The sequence below is a fragment of the Pelophylax lessonae genome, assembly GCF_965119305.1.
Source record: "Pelophylax lessonae genome assembly, chromosome: 2".
NCBI classification, from domain to species: Eukaryota; Metazoa; Chordata; class Amphibia; order Anura; family Ranidae; genus Pelophylax; species Pelophylax lessonae.
The window spans coordinates 359282104-359303700 of NC_138769.1; the positions used below are offsets into that span (position 1 = coordinate 359282104).

Below are 21597 nucleotides of genomic sequence, written 5' to 3' on the forward strand. Positions count from 1 at the left end.
TTTTCCACTGCAAGTACCGGCTAGTACCGGCTCGGCTCTACTCGGCCCTGCTTGGCCCGGTTTGCTTTTCCACTGCGGTACCGCATGGTATAGTGTCGGAACGGTTCGGTATAGGTTTGCTTTTCCACTAAAGTAGTACTAAAGTTAAGTGGGTGGGATAAAAACAGGGTGGGTGTGATTTTCTGACCAATCAGTGGCTAGTAGTGACTGCATGCAAAGGATTGTGGGATATGGTACCAGTCTGGTACCTGTTGGAACCACAATCGAGTAGGTACTGTTTTTTCAGAGCCGTACCGTACCGTTCGGGTTCCATGAAGCGTGCCGAGCCGGTACGGTTCTATGCAGTGGAAAAGTGCCATTAGAGGCGACGGGGCTGAAGTGGGATGGAGTTTGCCACCTCGTCATCGAGTCTATCCAGGGGGTGGGGCAGATGGGAGAGCTGAGAGGAGGCGGGATGGAGGTCAAGGAGAATTTTGCACATGCAGAGCTGACTTCGAGGAGGTGGTACAGAGGTGTGGCTGTGTCATTAAAGAGGTTGTAAACCCACTTTGTTTACATTTACCTATAGGTAAGCCTACATTAAGGCTTACCTATAGGTGCTATAAATATCTCCTAAACTGGCACCGTTTAGGAGATATTTACATTGCATGCAGCCAATGACGTCATTGGCGCATGCGCTGTGAAGGAACGGCCACCCGTGCTGTTCCTTCAGATCCCAGTGCAGTGAACGCGGGAGTGATGTAATCGCGCCCCCGGCCAATCAGATGGCTCGGAGGACGAGATCCAGGAAGCAGGACGGCCTAACATGTCGGCCATCCTGTTGGCACTGAGGGGGCTTTGTTTTTAGGTAAGTACTTCATAATGAGCTAGTATGCTCATTATGCCTTTGTCTTTACAGGTTTTTTTTTTTCACATTTTTTTTTTAAACAGGTTTACTTCCTCTTTAATGCAGGGCATCTCTCTGTCCCACCTCCACTAAATCAGCTCTGCAGGTGCACAAGTCTCCTCAACCTCCATCCCGCCTCCTCTCAGCTCTCCTATCCGCCCCCTGTAAGGACTCCATGACGCAACGGCAACGCCGTCCCACCTCAGCCCAGCCTCCTCTCAGTCATCTGTCCGCTCTGTCTTATACTTTTTCTCATCCCTCGAAAATGTCTTCTGTGCATGCGCACTGATGACTCGCACCAGCTGTGTCATGACGCGGTCTAACCGTAAGTGAAAAGGTCCAGGATTTTCATGGGTCCGGGAAAATTTTACAACACCGGTGATCGGCTTTTTTTTTTCACAGCGTGAGGAGAAAAAAAAAAGCTGATCGCCGGTGTAACGTTAAAAAACCATACCCCGTGAAGAAACCATACCCTCGTCACTTCCCGTGAGAAACAGCTGAGCAGCGAAGGAGTGCGCATGCTCAGAGAGCCGGAAACATCATGGAAGAGCAGAGAAGATGACAAGTGCGCATGCTCAGAAGGTATGAAATTACGGTAGTGAAAGTAATGTTAAACTTGCGGCGGTTACATAAAACAGCGCGGCTGCACTATGAGGCATCTCCGCTCCTATCCTTGTAACTTTCCTGATGTGGGCTAATAAATATGAAAGCGGCGGCGGGTGTATGAGATGTAAATGTCGGCTCCGTGATCCGCTTTTATATTTATTACCCCAGATCAGGGAAGTGACAGGGAGAGGAGCGGAGATGCCTCATAGTGCAGAGGAGCTGTTTTAATGTAACGGCGGCAAGTATAACGTTAAACACACTGCCGTGAGAAATCCATACCCTCCGGAAGTGACGAGGGTATGGTTTTTTCACGGAACACCGGCTGCTGTTTACATCACGTGATCAGCTGATCACGTGGTAAGGGGTCGGGACTGGCTCCAATCTGCGATCAGCCGAGTCTCATGGACTCGCTGATCAGAGCGTGCAGGCAGCTCATGCACGGGAAGATGTAAATAGATGCCTTCCCGGCAATTTAGGTCCACGCTGTAGCCGTCTTTTAGCTATAGAGCGGACATAATAAAGGTGCATTATATCAGCCTCAGAACCTGTGTAATTAACATGTGTCCTGGATTAAAGGAATGAGGTGGCAACCCTACACTATCCCCCTGCAATTACATCATGTGTACTCTACCACAGCTATATACCACCCCATAACACTGACACTGCACCCCCTGTTATCTAATTCCTCTCACCCAGCAACCCCAACGTCACTGCACCCTTCATTGCTAACAGTACATCCCTATCACTTATCTCTGTCTACACTGCACCTATCTGTGTCTGCATCCAGCATTCCCTGACGTACTGCCTGTGCTTCCCCTCTCTTCTTATAGCACCTCGTCCTATCCAATCTATTAGGAGGAACAGAATGACGATGAAATGGAAGTTTTTTTTTCCCGGGCTCTGAGTTCACTCCGTGCATACCCCTCCCACTTCCTGTTCCTCGGCTGACATCACTTCCGGGTCTCTGTAGTGGCTGGGAAGTAGACGTGAGTTCAATGTCACTTAGGTAAGGGAGGCTGAGTATTACTTTATAGACTGTACATAAGTGTGTGATCATTATACTTATTAGAAAGCACATAGGGAGGGACGTGACAAGCTGTGCAGACTATGCCATCCACAACCTGAGGAGACTTTAGCACATAGCTACGAAGGACCTGTCCTATGCTGATTACAAACGGGCAGAACTAATAGAACTGGCAATCCTGTGTTCACCTCTTCTAATTGCAGTGATCAGTGAAGTAGAAACTGCTTTATGCCTCCCAGATGACTTTTTCCTGCATTTAGCTGGGTTTACATATGTGTAGTCACCCATGTACATTGTGTGTTTAGCTTTGGTGCATGGGACTCCTGCAGGTTGTGGCAATCAGGAGTAGAGATGGGCTCGGGCATGTTTGGGATCCCACCTGCCAGGAAACTGGCACTGCACACCGCTAATCCGGGGCAATAAAGGGCCATACACACTATAAGATTTTCTGAAGACTTTTTCCTTCAGATTTACCTTTCTTTGTAGTGCAAGGGCCTGCCGGATTGCATACACATTGAAAGTGTTTAGGTATGACCTCATATTATATGGTTTTGGTAAATTAAAGGAAAAAGTCTTCAGAAAATCTTATAGTGTATGGCCCATAAGACTCTTCCTGGTCTGTGCAGCTGCTGACCGGGAAATGTCTCAGTACCTGTGATTAGCCGTATGCAGTGTAAGCTTCCTGACAGAATCGGGCAGGTGGGATCCCAAACACACCCAAGCCCATTCCTAATCCGGAGGAACAAGTGCCCCCAACTGTGCTGCAAGCAGCTTGTCAAACTCTATGGGAGGGTGGCAGCTGCTGTGTCTAGCAGGGCACCTAGCAGCACTTATATTTAGTGCAGTATTTGCCCAGGAGGAATTCCCTGAATAAGGCCCCTTTCACACGGGCGCACCGCTCAAAGGAGTCCGTTCTGCTCAGTGGGGGATCGATCCTCTTTTTTTCCCCCCCGCTGAGCAGGCAGATGACCGCTCCGGCTCCGCTCTGTGTGCAGAGACAGAGCTGTCAGATCCCCGCTGTCCTCTATGGGGAGATTGGATGAGAACGGACCACCTTTCCGTTCTCATCCAATCCGATCCTCCAGACGGATGGAAAATAGGCTTTCCATGCATTCGGATTTCACAGACAGGATCTGATAGCAGCAGGTGTCAGCGGAGATGTCTCCGCTGCCCCATAGGGATGCATGAAGTATCCGATCAGGTCTGCCTGAAAAACCGAAAGGCGGATCGGATCGCCCGTGTGAAAGGGGCCTTAAAGTGTCAAAGGTGTGTGTCTGGGCACATCCTAATCACTTTTTATGCATTGCCGATTTCCCCTGCTGCCCGGGCTTCCCCTCACGTTGTGCCCCACACCAAAGTGCTGCTGGCTTCCCTTCCCTTCTCTCCTCTCCCCCTAGCTGCTTTGGGGATGTTTCAGGATGGAAAGTGGGGGAAGGGGGCTAATCGATATGTCAATTACTGGCCCCTTCCTTTTCTAAGTGAACACACCCTGTTCAATGATAACTGAAGCATAGTAAAACTATGTTTACTATGCCTCAGTTTGTGAATGAACCGGAAACTGCTCAGCACAGAACACTTCCTATTTATTTACTGGCCAGTGCAGCTTAGGCTGCAGAGAAAGGAATATGTGTTTGAGCTTTGGGGTGCATGCCTTAATGCAATAGGCTGCGCACAACTATAAAAATCATCATGGGTTCCAGGCATTCATCCCTAGGTGTATGTACATTATGCTAAACATAAGTACTGCTAGGTGCCCTGCTAGCCGCAACAGCTCATACTTTCATAGAGTTTAACTGGCTGTTGGCAGCAAAGCTGAACAGGGCACCTGTTCCTCCTGATTGCAGTGATATGCTTTAGCCCCATGTACCAAAGCTAAACACCCAATGTTTATGGGGCATTAAAGTGTCTAATTAGATCTTGGACACACAGAATTCAGTTTTTTCTAATTACTAACTTTTACTGTTTAGTTTTTTAAATTCATTCAAGTGTATTTTTTTCCCAAATCACTGCGTTTGAAAGACTTCTGTGCAAGTACAGTGTGACATAAAAGATTGTAATGATTGCCATTTTATTCTCTAGGGTCTCTGCAAAAAAAAAAAAAAAAATATATATATATATATATATATATATATATATATATATATATATGGCCTGCACGATATTGGAAAAAAAATATATTGCGATATTTTTTTTTCAACAATATATATTGCAATATTGAGAATGGATGGAAATCATGAAGTATTGCAGCAGGGCATGCAGGCAGCAACACAGCCTTCTGCGCCGTGCTTCCAGTGGGATGACAGTATGAATGGAGGAGAATGAAAGGAAGGCAGTAGTTGCCCCCATTGTGTCCAGTGAGACCAGTGACTGCAGATCAATGGGAGGCTCCAGCCACCCAGCAAGCTGCTCTTCTCAATGGAACACCCTCCATGCACCCCGCACCGAGTATTAGCAGTCTCCCCACATAGCTGTCACGCCCATAAGCTGGTTGAGTGTCTCCCCAGCATCCCCTGCAGTGTGTACTGTCTGTGTTCTCCAGCACAGCCATTCCTAGCATAGGGAGGGTCTCTTTCACCTGAGCATGCCGGGTCCCTCATGAATCCTGCCCGGGCTCCTCATACGCGGAGATCTATTTGAACTGTCTCTGCGTGCTGCAGCCTGCAGGTGACATCATCCCCCTCCGGTGTGATAGGACACCGCTGGAGCTGTCTGTCTGTGTGCAGGGCAGCTGATAAGGCGCAAGGGATGCCGGGAGATGTAGTCTTTGTAGGCGCCAACCAGTGGAGGAACAGGGGAGCAAAGAACTACATCCCCCACACTGGCCCCCGGTGTGCGGAGCTTATCTATAGGCAGAGAATGGAGCTTCACGGAACATGGGACGGATGTAATCACTGTGAGTCCTCCTCCTCCCCCAAGTCCCGACTTCTCCCTGCCTATACTAAATATCGTGTCTTCGGCGATATGAATATCGCCCACGCCCGCAGAACCATATTCGATATCATATCGACTATCGTTCAGCCCTAATATATATAATGTTTGGGGGTTCTAGCAAAAATTACTGATTTTATCTTGTAAGCAACAAGTGTAAGAAAAAGGCTTAGTCTTTAAGAGGATAGGCCCCTTTCACACATTTCATCAGTTCAGTCACGTCAAAATGGATGAAGTATTCATCCATTTTTTTTACATCCACTACCAATACCAATGCAAAAACGGATGAAAAACTGACAGTTTGTCAGTTTTACATCCGTTTTTCGTCTGATCCGTTTTGTTTTCACTTTTTTTTATATGAAATTCCCCAAAAATACAATGTAAAAATCAAAATTTTTTAACATTTTAGGCCAATTTGTTTTATGCTACATATGTTTGGTAAAAAAAAAAAACGCAAAAGTTATTCCGTTTACTAACTAAGGGAAAGATTTTTGTCATTTTTATTGTTTTTTTTTTTTTAACAAGTAATGACGGCGATCTGCGTTTTTTTTTTTTGCGGGACTGCGACATTGCGGACCCTTGACTGACATTTTTGACACTTTTGGGGTTACCAGTGACATTACTACAGTAATCAGTGCTATACATATGCACTGTTACTGTAAAAATGACACTGGCAGTGAAGGGGTTAACTTTATTTGTGAGGGAGGGGTTAAGTGTGTCCCTAGGGGCGTGTTTATTACTGTGATTGGCTGTGGCTTGATGTGTAAGAACAGAGATCAACGGTCCTACATAGCAGAACCGTATGATCTCCATTCTTACACAGGGAAGAATGACAGGCGGCTTTGTTTACATTAGCCGCCTGCCTTTCTTCCGGTGTAACGGACGATCGCGAGTGCCCAGCGGACATCGGGTCCGTGACCGAGCGGGAGCTCGCCTCTGGCGGCGCGTGCGCTCGCTCCCTAGAGCCTCACAGGCTAGCGACGTAGACCTACGTCGCTTTGCCTGTGAGGGGCCGACTGCCGCTGTAAATAGTCGTGCGGCGATCGGCAAGTGGTTAACAATGTTGATAAACATTTGCGTAGGCTCTTTTTTTTTTGACAGCTGTGAGTAAGCAGAGAACAGCTCTGTAAGGCTTCTTTCACACGGGCGCTCCGTTATTGTCGTCCCTTCAGTCACTTTTTTTTTTTACGGACATGGATGACACTTGTGTCATCCGGTCCGTATGTCCGCATATTATCCCATCCGTTTGCGGATGATATACGGACATAATGTATGTCTATGGGATTGCGGATGTCAGCAGATGACAGCCGTGTGAAAGAGGCCTAAGAATGGAGGACATGCTGTTTTAAGATCGTGAGGGTGGGGTGAATCGAAATCGCAATCTTTTTAACGATTAATCGTGCAGCTCTACTATAGGTACAGTAAATATCTCCTAATCGTGCGCCATTTAGGAGATATTTACTTTAGATGCAGCCAGTGAAGTCACTGGTGCATGGGTTCTGAAGTAACAGGATACCATCAATGCCATTCCTTCAGAGCTGTGCCGTAAACAGCAACCCTTTACTGACTCAGCCATTTATAATCGCCAAAGCCCGCAAACCCAGGAAGAAGACCAGGTGAAGATGGAAGCACCTTCAGCGGTGACAGCACGCTGATGGAGGGCTTCGTTTTCAGGTAAGTCTGTCATAATGGGCTACTATGCGATGCATACTAGTACCATATGATTTAAACTGCTCGGGGCCCGATTTATTTATTTTTAATGCAGTTTACTCTTTAACAATGAGAAACAGAATTGTATAGTAAGCAAAAACCCTGTTAAATTTCATTGGCATTATTAAACTGAGAATGGTTTTATTATCCCCCGATAAAAGGATTTTTTATTTAGATAGGATGTTCATCCGTTGTCATCCGTTTTTCCATAAGAATGCATTGATGTCCGTTGTTCATCCATCAACGGATGGATGAGAAATAGACAAACGGTCCGGTCCGTATGTGTGAAAGGGGCCTTAAACTACCCTCACTTACAGAAAGTTCATTCCTTTGATCTAAAGTCTGGCCATCGAGCGCGTGCAGGCCTTAGCTCCGCGCTGGGTTGGCCGCAACATAGTTCCACTGGACGGGGACTGACCCCGCAAGTTAAATGTCTCGCCAGGACGCACACGACAGGGTCGAGGCTTATGTCGCAGCATTCCTATTTGGCCGACAGCCTCCCTACTCCGGTGGCGTGGGGGTCCTGTCAAGAGATGGTGCCCCCTTCCCTGGTGGATTTTGGGGCGGACGCGGGCCCTCTCCCTGGGACGGTCGGACCCTCATACTCCTGGGTTACCCTCTGTCCTGTTGTGACTCCCCTCTCCTCTCAACCTCCCCCAGCCCCCCTACCCCCCCCCCCCCCACATGGGGCACTCTTTGGGCCTACCTGAGCCTGGGGCCTAGTGTGCAGGCCGCATTGGGGGGCCGGGGGAGTGCGCCGTCCACGGCGCTCAACGATCGTGCAGGGGGGCGTCCTTGGTGGGGTTTTTCTAAAGTGGATGGGCGTTTGGGGGGGTCCCGATTACCGCGATTCCCGCACGGGGCCGCCATTTTGTTGTAGCCTCTGTCTGCTTCTATGGAGGCGGCTATCTTGGTACACCCGTTTTCGACGTTTTGCTGTAGATTTTTTGCTGTGGAGGTCGGTGGGAGTGCCTAGAGGACAGTTTGTCACGAGGGTGGTCTCTCCCTCTCTGTGGGGGTCCGTTAGTACGTACCTGACCTCCGGGGGGCCCTGTAGTGCTGTGGGGCCGTTTAAAAAAATATGCCTTTTTTGAAAATTTGCTGGCGGGTTCCTCAGGTTCATAGAAACATAGAATGTGTCGGCAGATAAGAACCATTTGGCCCATCTAGTCTGCCCAATATATCTGAATCCTATGAATAGTCCCTGGCCCTATCTTGTATGAAGGATAGCCTTATGCCTATCCCATGCATGCTTAAACTCCTTCACTGTATTTGCAGCTTCCACTTCTGCAGGAAGGTTATTCCATGCATCCACTACTCTCTCAGTAAAGTAATACTTCCTCATATTACTTTTAAACCTTTGCCCCTCTAATTTAAAACAGTGTCCTCTTGTGGTAGTTTTTCTTCTTTTAAATATGCTCTCCTCCTTTACTGAGTTGATTCCCTTTATGTATTCAATATGTGTTCAATATGGACCCTGCAGGCCATTTTTCCCACCTGACCCCCTCACGGAGGCCGCAGGGCCTTCCGGATCTCCACTGTCCGTCGATGCCTTTTCGGCAGTTCAGGACACATTTGGCCCTGGGTGAAGGTGCGCTAAAGCGTTTCTCCACCTACCCCTACCCCTTCACTCACATGCCACCTGGAGCTGCTCTTTTTGCTGGCTGCTCATGTAGGAGGGGACCGTCTTGAGACGTTCCCCTGGGGTGTCTAAGCGGCCGTTAGACGTTGCCCTTTTGGGGGAGTCTCTGCTACAGAGGACTGTTCCACCTTTGGTGGACATACAGTCTCTAGCTGAATGGGACTACCATTGTTCCGGTGGAGGAATTTCCAACCTTTAAGGACTTGGGGGATAGGATGGCGCAGGCTGTGGCCTGCGCTCTGTGCTCTCTGGCGTAGCCACACTGGGAAAAGTGTTTATGTCTGCCCTTGCCACGCAGACTCTGCCTGATGGGCAGAGTCCCAACGCCGTGACGTGGTGTGGGGCGTGTCCCTCTTGCCCTGGGGGAGATGTTGCACCAGGTGGCACAGGGGCTGCATTTTGTTTGCGATGCTGCACTGGTCGAGGCTCCCTTGTGTAGTCACCTTGTCGTTTACAGCGGTGGTTGACCGGAGTCTACTTGACCGGAGTGTTGGTCTGCGGATCAAACTTCTAAGAAGGTCTTAATGGATCTCCCTTTTCAAGATCGCCTGTTTGGCGCTGCCCTGGATGACATTATGTAAGAGTCTCATGGGGGGGAAGAGTGTTTTCTTCCACAGGCTGTTAAGGGTGAGGACCTTCATCACAGTCGGGGTTCCTCCCTTTCGGCTCACAAACAGTTTCTTCGTCCCTCGGGACAATCGATGTGGCGAAGTCCTTCCAGACTTCCGCGTAGGTTCCAGATGACCCTGGTCTGGCGTACATGAAATTGTTTTTTTTTTTTTCCAGACCTGCGGACAAGGCCTACTCAGCCTGAAGGTGCTTCCTCTCCCATATGTGGGGTTGGTGGAAGTTGCCAGTGGAGGACTTGCGGCTGGCCTGGATCCCAGGCTGACTGGGTTCAGGAGGTCATGCGGTCCAGTTGTAAGATCGAGTTTCGATCCGTTTTTTTCCGGTAAGGTTTTTCCCTTCCAATGTACGGCTGTCTCCGGATCGCTTACGGGCGCTCTGTGGGGCAGTTAAGGCTCTGGTTCAACAAGCTGGACCTACTGGTCCTTTGATGGTTCCGTGCATATCACAAATTCAAGTTGGTATTGGTTCGCACGGTGGTGGCTTCTCTACATCAGGGGTCTTCCTGGCCTCAATAGACATCAAGCTGCCTACCTTCACATCCTGTTATGTTCTGGACAGCTACGGGTTCTCAGTTTTTTGCCGCGGGGAAGGATCTCTTGGTTTGTGGCGCTACCCTTTGGTCTCGCTTATGCTGCTAGGGTCTTCACAAAGGTGTTGGCTCCGGCTCCGGTTCTGGCGCTGTTGTGGCAGCGGGGCGTATCGGCCCTGGTTTCCTGGCTGCTCTGCTTCTACGTTTGGAGTCCCCTACGATGCTGACAACGAAGTTGTTTGTTACCGTGAGAACTCTGGTGGAGTTCAGGTGGGTTCTGAACCTTCAGAAATCATCCCTGGTTCCTTCCATGAGACTGGACTTTCTGAGCCTGAATTTGGACTCGTCCTCGGTCAGGGTGTCTCTCCCTCCGGGGTCAAAACTCTTGGCACTTTAGACTGCGGTCGACTGTTGCTGTCCCACACATGGTCTTCCCTTCGAACCTGCATGCGAGTTCTGGGACTGATGGTGTTGTTTTTTTCAAGACTGTCCCTTTCGCTCAATCCCTCTTGGGGATCCCCCAGGAGGCAATCCTTCTCGAAGGCGACTGGAATCCAAACTCTCTGGACTTGTGGATCCGGCTGGGCCGGATGCCCGGGGAGTCTTGCTCTGGAATCCGTCCTCCCCGTCTACTGGACAATTGTCACCACGGATGCAAGCTTGTCCGGGTGGGGAGGAGTCTTTGGCAGGTTCTCTGCTTCAGGAGTATGGTCCCTGGAGGATCCAGGTTACCGCTTATTGTCCTGGGGCTGAGAGTGATCCACAGGGCAATGGACCCTTCATCCGGAGTCGTTCCAGCAGTTGTGCCTTCGTTTGGGGGTACTCCAGACGTGGTCCTGTTGGCATCACATCTACAGGATAGTGCAGAGGTCGTGGCACGCTCCCGGGACCCTCTGGTGGGTGCAATGGTGGCACCATGGGTTCTGTCATGGGCAAGAACTTTTGCTAGGTTCAACATGTACGATGCTGAGAAGTTTGGCGTGGTCACCTGCGCAAGGCTGACGTCGGCATGGTCATGCGAGAGTGCTCATGGATGGGCCGAGGTCAGTGTCAGCTGCTGTCTGTCTTTCATCCTCTCCAGTTGCTGCCAAGAATCCGTCGCAGGATCGAGGCTGGAAGGGATTTCGGTCATTCTCGTGGCTCCGGACTGGCCTCGCCAAGCTTTGTACACCGACCTGGTCAGGATTGCCATTGACGCTCCTCGGAGGCTGCCTCTCAGGGAAGGTTTCTTATCTCTGGGGCTGATCTCCCGTCCGGCTTTATAGTCGCTGGCTTGGTTGTTGTAAGCCAGGTGTCAAAGGATGGAGGGTTGTCTGCTTCGGTGATTCCCACCCTGCGTAAAGCGTGGGAAGCGTCTTCTGTGATGATTTTTTCATCATATGAGAAAGTCGCGTATTGGTGTGAGTCTTCTTGGGCTCCCCCTCGCTCTTACTCAGTGGCTGAATCTTGGCTTCCATCAACGGGGGGCGGGGGGGGGGGGGGGGTTGATCAATAGTTGGCCTTGAGTACTGTCAAGGGTCAGGTTTCAGCTTTGGTAATTTTTATTCCACAGGCCATTGGCCACCCGTTCCCTGGTGCGTAACATTTTCCTGGGGGTGCGACACTTGGTTCTTCTGGTGTGACCTCCATCGCCAACTGGGGACCTTGGTTGGTGCAGTCGGTTCTTCCAGACCCTCCTTTGCGAGTATCGAGGTTATCCCCTTCTTACCTTATTGCAGAAGGTGGCCTTCTTGGTTGCTGTCACTCTGCACGCAGGGTGTCGGCACTGGTGACATTATCCTGTCGTTCTCCCTATATGTTGGTACATAGGGCCAGGTGGTACTTCGTCCGGATCCGTCCTTTCCTCCGAAGGTGGTTTCTGGTGTTCACTTGCACGAGGCCATTGTGTTGCCATCTTGTGTCCTAAGCCCCTCATCCTACGGAATGTGCGCTGCATACTCTGGATGCAGTTCTGGCACTCGAGGGGTACTTGGCGACTACTGAGTCTTCCCGTAGTCAGGTTCACTCTCTGTGCTCACCGATGGCCCAAGGACAGGGCTGCCTGTGTCTGCTGCGACTATTTCCAGGTGAATCGGACAGCTGGTGGTGCAGGCTTCTTCATTTATGGGTCAGGTCCTACCTTTCCCCGTTTTGGCGCTTTCTACTTGGGCGCCTAGTGCTTCCTGGGCTTTTTGCCATACAGGCATCTGTGCTTCAGGTTGCCAGACGACTACCTGGTCGTTTGTTCACACCTTTGCCACGTTTTTTAAGGTGGATGTGCTGGCATCTGCAGATGCATCTTTTCGGCCGCAAGGTTTTTTGCTGGCTGCTGTTTGGAAGGCTTTTGGCCTTCCTTGAGGGTGTTTACTGTTTGTTTTCAGGTGGGCCTCATCTTTTGTTCTGATGAGTCCTATGTTGCTTGGTTGGCTATGTTTGGCCTTGGGGACTTGTTCTTTTCTGCTGTTCCCACCCCTCATTTTATGGCACTGCTTTGGGAACGACCCTACTGATATGAATCAGAGAGAACTGCGTCTGTCAATGAACGATAGAGAGAACTGGATTTTTGACTTACCGTAAAATCCTTTTCTCTTAACCACTTAAGCCCCAGCCCTATTTCGGACACTTTTTGTTCACAAGTTAAAACCAGTATTTTTTCCTAGAAAACTACTTAGAACCCCCAAACATTATATATATTTTTTTAGCAAAGACTCTGGAGAATAAAATGTCGGTCATTGCAATATTTTTTGTCACGCGGTATTAGCGCAGCGGTCTTTAAAACGCCATTTTTTTGGAAAAATTTTGAAAAATCACATTTCACTGCATTTAAAAAATACTAAACAGTAAAGTTAGCCCATTTTTTTGTATATTGTGAAAGAGGATGTCACGCCGAGTAAATAGATACCCAACATGTTACGGTTTAAAATTGCGCCACGCTTTAAATTTATTTAACGGTTACCAGTTTAATGTTAGAGTGTAGCTCTTTTTTTTAAATTATTGCACACGCTCTGGTGATCACGACGATACCTCACATGTGTGGTTTGAACAGCGATTTCATTCGCGGCTCGACTTCCGTATACGTTTTTTTTTGTGCGCGAGCTAACGGTGACGGGGGCAGCTAAATTTTTTTTTTTTTTCCTATTTATTTTATTTTTTTTTAACTTTTTATTACAGGTTTTTAAAAAAAAAAAAAAAAAAATCTGATCACTTTTATTGCTGTCACAAGCAATATAAACATCCCTTGTGACACCAATATGTAGTGACAGGTACTCTTTATGGAGGGATCGAGGGTCTAAAAGACCCTAGACCCCTCCACTACACTTCCATGTATGCAAAACGACAAAAACGCCCTTTTTGCATACAGCCGTTTTTTAAATTTGCCGCTTTTTGCAGCACAGTAACCCGGAAGTGACGTCATGGACGCCGCCTCCGTGTTACGTCATTGGAGACCCGAACAAAGCCGTTTCCGGCATTGATCGCGACTCCATCCAGCCGGCGGACGTGCCGGCTGGGTGCTCGGGGCTCCCGGTGGGACGGGAGCCCCGAGCAAAGTCACGGAAGGCGGCGGGAGGGGCGTCCCCTCCCGCTCACCCTGGTAACGATCGAGCGGCTCCCGAGCCGCATCGGTCGTTAGAGACGGAAGGCCGACCGTTGGCTGTTAACCACGGTACCGGGATGATGCCTCTAGCTAGAGGCATCATCCCGGTATAACCCCGCAAAGTTACCCGACGTATAAATACGTCGATATGCGATAAGTGGTTAAGTTCATTGACGGACGCGGTACCCGCCCCTCTATTTTGAGTTGGGTTGGTATTACTTTCTGACACTGCTTTGATACAAAACTGACATCCTATGCAGGAAGAGAGAGGGTGTACCCTCCGGGACTGCCCATAGGTGTAGCCAGAACTTTTTTTTGTCTAGTGTCCTACTCCTGTAGGGGGCAGTATTACCCTACTGATATGAATCGGAGAGAACTGCGTCTGTCAATGTACTTAAGGGAAACGTTTTTTTTCGGTAAGTCAAAAATCCAGTTTTTGTCTGCAGCAGCTCCAATTACTACTGTAATACACAAGTCCTGGCTGTTAATTTGGGAGACACAGCATGCTTTGTATACCCTGTGTGCTTTGATAACCTTTTTTTGGGCATACATAGCACGCCTAAAGTTTACAACCAGTTAATTTTTTTTTTTTTTTTAGCTCTGATGAGCTCTTTAAACCTATACATGTGAAAATTATTAAAACTAACATCTCATTTTAGAAGTGCTTAAAGTGATATTAAAGGCAAAAAAAACAAGCATGTCATACTCTCCTCCCCTTCTTGGGTTCTCTGCCGGTGCTCCATGCCCCTCCATCCTGTCGAATTCCCCCACAGCAAGCAGCTTGCAATGGGGACATCCAAGCAGGCACGCTCCTAAGCCGCTGCTTTGTGTCTGTTCAGATGCAGAGACGTAGCTTGGCCCTGCCTCTTCTCTATCATTGGCTGTCTAGCTATGATTGAGCTGTTTTCTCAGCCAATGAGGAGGGAGAGTCCCCTCGTGCAAATCACTGGATTGGTAGGAGCTCAGGTAAGTATTAGGGGGGCTGTAGCATAGAATGCCTTAAATTAAAAAACCTTCAGCCGTTAGAACCACTTTAATTACTTTGTTTGTTATATGTATTATTACTAATGCATCGTAATCCTAAACATTTCTGTCATCCTGATTACTGCAGGCTGTCACCTGAAGCTCTATTTCTACAACAGTAGCTTTGCGATTATCTGAGCCATAATGTGGCCTCTGATAATGACTGCAGCAAGGACGTATGCTCCATACATTACCTTCCCAGTGGCACTCGTGGTGGGAGCTGTTGGATATCACTTGGAATGGTTTGTTCGTGGAACCCCACAACAAACTACAGAAGAACAGAGCATTGTAGAAAAAAGAGAGGAAAGAATCCTACAGGAGGCTGCAGGACGGGATCTCACTCAAGTCACCAGTCTGAAGGAAAAACTGGAATTTACACCCAAAGCTGCCCTTAACCGCAATCGACCGGAAAAAAGCTAAAAATATGAAACTCCTCCCAGTTTCTAATTTTAGGTGTTATTCTGATTGTACCAGAGACTTGATGGAAGAACATTGTATACACCCCTTCAGTCCAGAACTATAAAGACTGATGGTGCATCTTTATGATACTGAATATATTTCCTCTTGATGGGCCCTCCAGCAGAATCCTTTTACCTCTTTGGTTTCAATTCTTTCACCTCTAAACTTTCTCACCCCTAAAAATGGATTGCTGTTGGCTGATTTTGCTTCTGTTGCCCATGCTGAGTCTTATATCAAAACTATTTAATACATAAATTGAATGTTGTGTATCTCAAAATGTATTTCTGGTTGGGCTCACTCACTGCATGGCCACATGAACTGAACAAAATTCATTTTTGTCTTCTAAATAAAGATGTAATATGTGATGATAAAAATATAAATATCTTCTTCCTAAATAGAGATGTCCAGTCTGTGATGGGAAATCAATGATGTGATATATTAATAAACCAGTCTTGTGCTGGGAGGATCAGAGGATTAGGTCATTATATCTCCCTTCATCTCTCCCCTAGACAAAAATGAATAATTAACCCTTGCAGTGGGGAGACAGCCCCCACTGCAAAAGAAGACCTATTTTTGCCAGGAGTTCAGTTTTAACTTCAGCAGAGAATAGTCTCCAACTTGGCATTGCTGTCTCGTAGGGTTGTGCAAATCTCAGGACTAAATGGACAGATATACAGTATCTCACAAAAGTTAGTACACCACTCACATTTTTGTAAATATTTTATTATATCTTTTCATGTGACAACACTGAAGAAATGATACTGCTACAATGTAAAGTAGTGAGTGTACAGCTTGTAAAACTGTAAATGTGCTGTCCCCTCAAATTAATTCAACACACAATTCAGAGTTCACCAGAGCTTTACAGGTTGACACTGGAGTCATCTTCCACTCTTCCATGATGACATCACAGAGCTGGTGGATGTTAGAGACCTTGCGCTCCTCCCCTTCCGTTTGAGGATGCCCCACAGATGTTCAATAGGGTTTAGGTCTTGAGACATGCTTGGCCAGTCCATCACCTTTACCCTCAGCTTCTTTAGCAAGGCAGTGGTCGACTTGAAGGCATGTTTGGGGTCGTTGTCATGTTGGAATATTTCCCTGCAGTCCAGTCTCCAAAGGGAGGGGATCATGCTCTGCTTCAGTATGTCACAGTACATGTTGGCATTCATGATTCCCTCAATGAACTGTAGCTCCCCAGTGCCGGCAGCACTCATACAGCCCCAGACCATGACACTCCTACCACTATGCTTGACTGTAGGCAAGACACACTTGTCTTTGTACTCCTCACCTGGTTGCCGCCACGCACGCTTGACACCATCTGAACCAAATACGTTTATTTTGGTCTCATCAGACCACAGGACATGTATATTAAGTCCTGCGAGCTACCCCCCTATCCTAGATTTTTATATTGCTGCAAACACCTCACTCCTCAGAAAGTGCACAGTGCTAAATAATTATATGAATAGTGTAGCTGTATAAATTCTGCACTTTGAAAAGCTGTAGAGAAGGGAATACTGCAGATAAACAGCTTTAAAAGGTATAAGCACTATCTGGAGCTATTTTTCCACATGGTATACAACATCGCCTCCTTTGGAGAGTCGGAGATACATGTAGGAAGGTGCTGCCAGTGAACTATCTGGGTCTAAGTGGAAGTGAGGAGAAGTGAACTTGAGGAGGAACCACTGACCATGTTTTGGGTTTATATATCCCTTACTTAATGTGAGCGCCCAATCACAAGGGGGTGCACGGTGTGACAAGGTTTTGTGACACATCGGTCACGCACACTGGTTGGGAACACAGCCACACACTTGGTGGCCCGAGCACAATCGGAGGACTATATACAAGCACTTGGCACTATTTATTCACTATGGACTCATTTTAATTTACTAATAGTTTTTAAGCACTTTATGGACTGCATTTGAGATTGACCACATTTATTTGTAATCTTTCACATTGCATGAGAGGACATAGTAAGCACATATTGCAGTAATTTAAGAAAAATTGATATACCAATATTGATCCAGCACTCAGCACTTTATAGTTTGATGTATTGAATAATGTATTAATTTACGTCAATTATTGATTTAGCACTGAGCATATATTATTTATTGAATGGTTTTTATATAATATGGTATGCACTACATCATTTATGCTTTAAACAGTTGGAATTTATATAAATTAGGATAGACACAAATATTTTTAGATAATTTAATTCACAGTGATTTTTATTTTTGCGCAACACTATTCATAGACCACAGGACATGGTTCCAGTAATCCATGTCCTTAGTCTTATCTTCAGCAAAATGTTTGTGCATCATCTTTAGAAGAGGCTTCCTTCTGGGAGGACAGCCATGCAGACCAATTTGATGCAGTGTGCGGCATATGGTCTGAGCACTGACAGGCTGACCCCCCATCCCTTCAACCTCTGCAGTAATGCTGGAAGCACTCTCATATGTTTATTTCCCAAAGACAACTTCTGGATATGACACTGAGCATGTGCACTCAACTTCATTGGTTGACCATGGAGAGGCCTGTTCTGAGTGGAACCTGTCCTGTTAAACTGCTGTATGGTCTTGGCCACCTTGCTGTAGCTCAGTTTCAGGGTCTTGGCAATCTTCTTCTAGCCTAGGCTAGCTTTATGTAGAGCACCAATTATTTTTTTCAGATTCTCAGAGAGTGCCATGATGAACTTACAGTGACCAGTATGAGAGAGCGATATCACCAAATTGAATACACCTACTCCCCATTCACACCTGAGACCTTGTAACACTAACGAGTCACATGACACCAGGGGGATGGCTAATTGGGCTCAATTTTGACATTTTCACTTAGGGGTGTACTCTCTATTGTTGCCAGCGGTTTAGACATTAATGGCTGTGTGTTGAGTTATTTTGAGGGGGACAGCAAATTTACACTGTTGTACAAGTTGTACACTCACTACTTTACATTGTAGCAAATTGTCATTCCTTCAGTGTTGTGACGTGAAAAGGTATAATAAAATATTTATAAAAATGTGAGGGACATACTCACTTTTGTGAGATACTGTATGTTTTTCAGCTGTGTATTTATATATTTACCAGGGGTTCAGCTTTAACTTCTTCATGCCGGCCATATGCATACGCCGGCGGTTGGGCCTTAAAGCTGTGAGGCCGCATATATGGGTACTAAAGTACGAACAATGCTGTGCCAAGAGCATTCAACCTGCGCTCTCACGGCACAGTTATTGGCATGTAACGGAAAGCTCCTGATCGCTACTTGGGTTCGGGAGCTTTCTGATCATATGACCTCTGTGACAGCCAATTGCCACGGTCATATGACCAAAATGCCGACCTCCGCCTTCTGGGATCTGATACCTTTTAAAGGGACAGGAGGCACCAGCATTCCCGTTCACACCACATGCAAGGCAGTGCTTTTTATCTGCATCAAAAAGAGCATGGAAAGTAGATGATATGGGTTCCAATGGCATAGTTCACACCAGTACAGTGCTTTTCTGTTCCAGAAAAAATAAGTACAACATGTTGCTTTTTTCCTGCAGAACTGTGCTGGAATGCAGTAAAGGCATAAAAAAGCGTTAAAAACTTGCATGCAGAAACACATCTGGAACAGATCTGGAGGACATTTTTGTGGTGTGAACTGGCACTAAAAAGCATAGAAAATGCACCGGACCCCAGTACAGTGAAAAAAACCCAGGAAAAAAAAAAAGCACCCGAAATGCATCCAGAAACGCTTAAAAAAAACAACAAAAACGCACCAGAACGCATTAAAAATGCGTTAACACATGCAGAGAGGCATCCAGAACAGATCTAGAGGAGGTTTTTTGTGGTGTAAAGGGCACTACAGCCTGACCCATCAAATTTTCCTCATGGAAGGCTTTCTACAGATGCTCAGCTCTTAAAGTAAATCTAGCATGAGAGAAACATAGGGGTTGGGGTTAGCTTCAGTATTTTACGAATCAGCCCAGAACAAGCGTGTAAATAAGTTTGTGACTTTTCTTAATACCTTCTTATCTGCAGACTTGTTCCAGGTCAGTGACCTAAAATACCCGATCCTGCCAGAAATCCAGTGAACTCTTATCTTCATGTAGCCAGCTGAGCTGACTCAGCTGCATTTAAATGCCAAGGGTTGTTGTCAGCCCTACCCAGTTCTTCCTTCCTAGATTACAGTATTGTAGTAGTCCATCTCTGCATGTATCACAAAGATGTGCATATGTTTTTGATTTTTATTTTGCATAGACATACACTCTAAAGTGTATCTAAATCCAATACTAAAAATGTAATATATCAAAACTTTTTTTTTTCTTTATCGTCACCTGGTGATCCTGCCAGTAACCGGCCTTCTGACCTACAATAGGCCGAGGCAGAAATCGTGATATCCCCCTGCCTCTCCACATCGGATCAGATGAAGCCTTGTATTTATTCATAAAATTACAAGGCTTCTTCTAAGGGACAGAGAAGTACTTCACACATATGCGATGTCATACATTGCATGTGATTCGCAGCGCATTTCTCTGCCAATCACGTGCGATGTCTGTGCATTGTGAATTCGGACCAAAGTCGCACCAGAATCGGATCGCATGGGTGTTCACAACTATGCGATCTGATTCCTGTCCGAACTGACAGTTCGCACTGCGATTTGCAAACTGATCTGTCTGTGTCGTTACCTTTGTATTGACACCCCCAGCGATTCGCATATGGTAGTGTGAACTGCCTGTGAGTCGAGTGCGATCCAGGAACCTGCAGTGGATTCGCAGGATTCCCACATAGCATATGTGTGAACTGGCACTTAGTCCAACTCTATGTAGTTTCGTTTGCAGACAGGAAGTCACCCATAATGCTTTTGGAACACAGAGCTTCAAACTGTACAGTATGTAACTAATGATACAACACTATATTACAGCACAACCAACGGCCATAGTTGTTAAGTCATGAAAAAACTGTCTGGGCCTCCTTGGCCTAAAAGATCTATTTAAAGTAATAATAAACCTGGAATTCTACTTTGATTAACCAACCTCCTCTGAGCCCAGGTTGCCCTTGCCAAACCTCCTACCAGATAATGAAGGAGAAGCAGCACAGTGATGAGCTCATCTCTCTGTCACTCTGCTTTCTCTTCCTATCAGCATGCTTCTTGTCTGCACATGAACTGATTAGCTCCTTGTGCTGGTTCTTCCTCCCCTCGCATTCAAGTTCTGCATACATGGACTGTAAAGCCCCGTACACACGTACCGATCATCGGCCGTCTTTTGTCCATGGCTGTCCTTTCCGCTGAAAAGTGCAAAAGACTGCACAAGAATTTTGTCTGCCGACTGCAGAAGTGATGTCATGTGATGGTTAACTTTCCCTGTGTTTTTTCTTCTCTGAGCATGCCCAGTCTTGCAAATCTGCTGTCTGTCGGCCGAAATCTGTACTGACTGGCGAACAATCGGCCATTCTGGTGTTGGCCAACAAAAATTTTAATGCTTGCACGACAGATTCTTTTCGGCCGAAAGTGCGCTGTCGGCTGTCGGAAGCATCATACTAACAAGCCTACAATCGGCCAATCGGTCGTCGGCCGAATATTTACGGCCGACAATCGGTACGTGTGTACGGGGCTTTAGAGGCTGATATCAGGTCAAATTCAGGTATATACACCGCTTGTATAAAAAATACATTTCATTATGTATTAACGGTTACAGTATTCCATTAATTTGTCTTTTACATCTACCTAGAGTTCAGCTTTAGGGTTATCAGAGGCAGGCAGATTGAAAGACTAAAGTCATAGATTTTAGGTTTACTTTAAAACAGACCTGAACTAAAAAAGTGAACATTTGTCATAGGGAACATCTAAAAGTGTTACCTGTGCCTAAGCAGTACAATGTACAATTTGGGAAAGAAATATATACAATTTGTATATATTAACGCGCCAAGGAGATTAAAACAGAATCTCGTATAAATAAATAAATATATGTGTGGATAAATAAAGTGATTATTAAATTAATAAATTAAATTAATAAATTAATTGCAGCTGCTATGTAAAGTGCGGGTGCTAATGATGAAAAGAAAGTGATCACAATAGTGATCACAATAGTGATAACTATAGCGCTTGCAGTGTCCCCTAGTGGGAAAAATAACTTACAATAGTGCTAAACTTGTATATATATATATATATATATGATGCTCTCAAATAAATACACTAATAAATAGGTAGTAGATAAATAAGCAGATAAATGAATAAACCACTTATAAATATTGTCCTTCACAGTGTGCAGTGATAAAAAAATTTTCAATGTGCCAAAAAAATAAAATATTAAATCAAAAAAGTCCAAAAAGGTTAAGATGACTAAAGTGCTGGTGCTTGTTGCTTGATTTCTTGGTGCTTCCTTCACCGTGAAAAATAAATGAAATGCCCACTCACCAGATGCTGTGGGTTCTATATGTCTTACGACATTAGAACCATCTGTGCTTAATACGAGATCCTTCCCGGTTCGGATAGCTCTCCCTGGGTCTTTGCAGCCACTGCGGGTTAGACTTCCACCTTCGGGTATGTCTCCTCCAGCCACGATCCCAACCTTGGAATGTGCCCCACCTTTAAGTCACCTCCAATCACAAGCCGT

General features: G+C 46.4%; 1 protein-coding gene across 1 annotated transcript; it reads left to right on the forward strand.

The window, feature by feature from the left end:
- Nucleotides 1–2421: 2421 nt before the first annotated feature.
- SMIM12 (small integral membrane protein 12) lies at nt 2422–15329 on the forward strand. The gene is made up of 2 exons (XM_082244389.1): nt 2422–2498; nt 14641–15329. The coding sequence occupies exon 2, from the start codon at nt 14697–14699 to the stop codon at nt 14970–14972; it is 276 nt and encodes a 91-aa protein (XP_082100515.1). The 5' UTR covers nt 2422–2498; nt 14641–14696; the 3' UTR covers nt 14973–15329.
- Nucleotides 15330–21597: the final 6268 nt, after the last annotated feature.

Coding starts and splice junctions, on each gene's coding strand:
- SMIM12 (XM_082244389.1), top strand. CDS start 14,697: ATGTGGCCTCTGATAATGACTGCAGCAAGGACGTATGCTCCATACATT.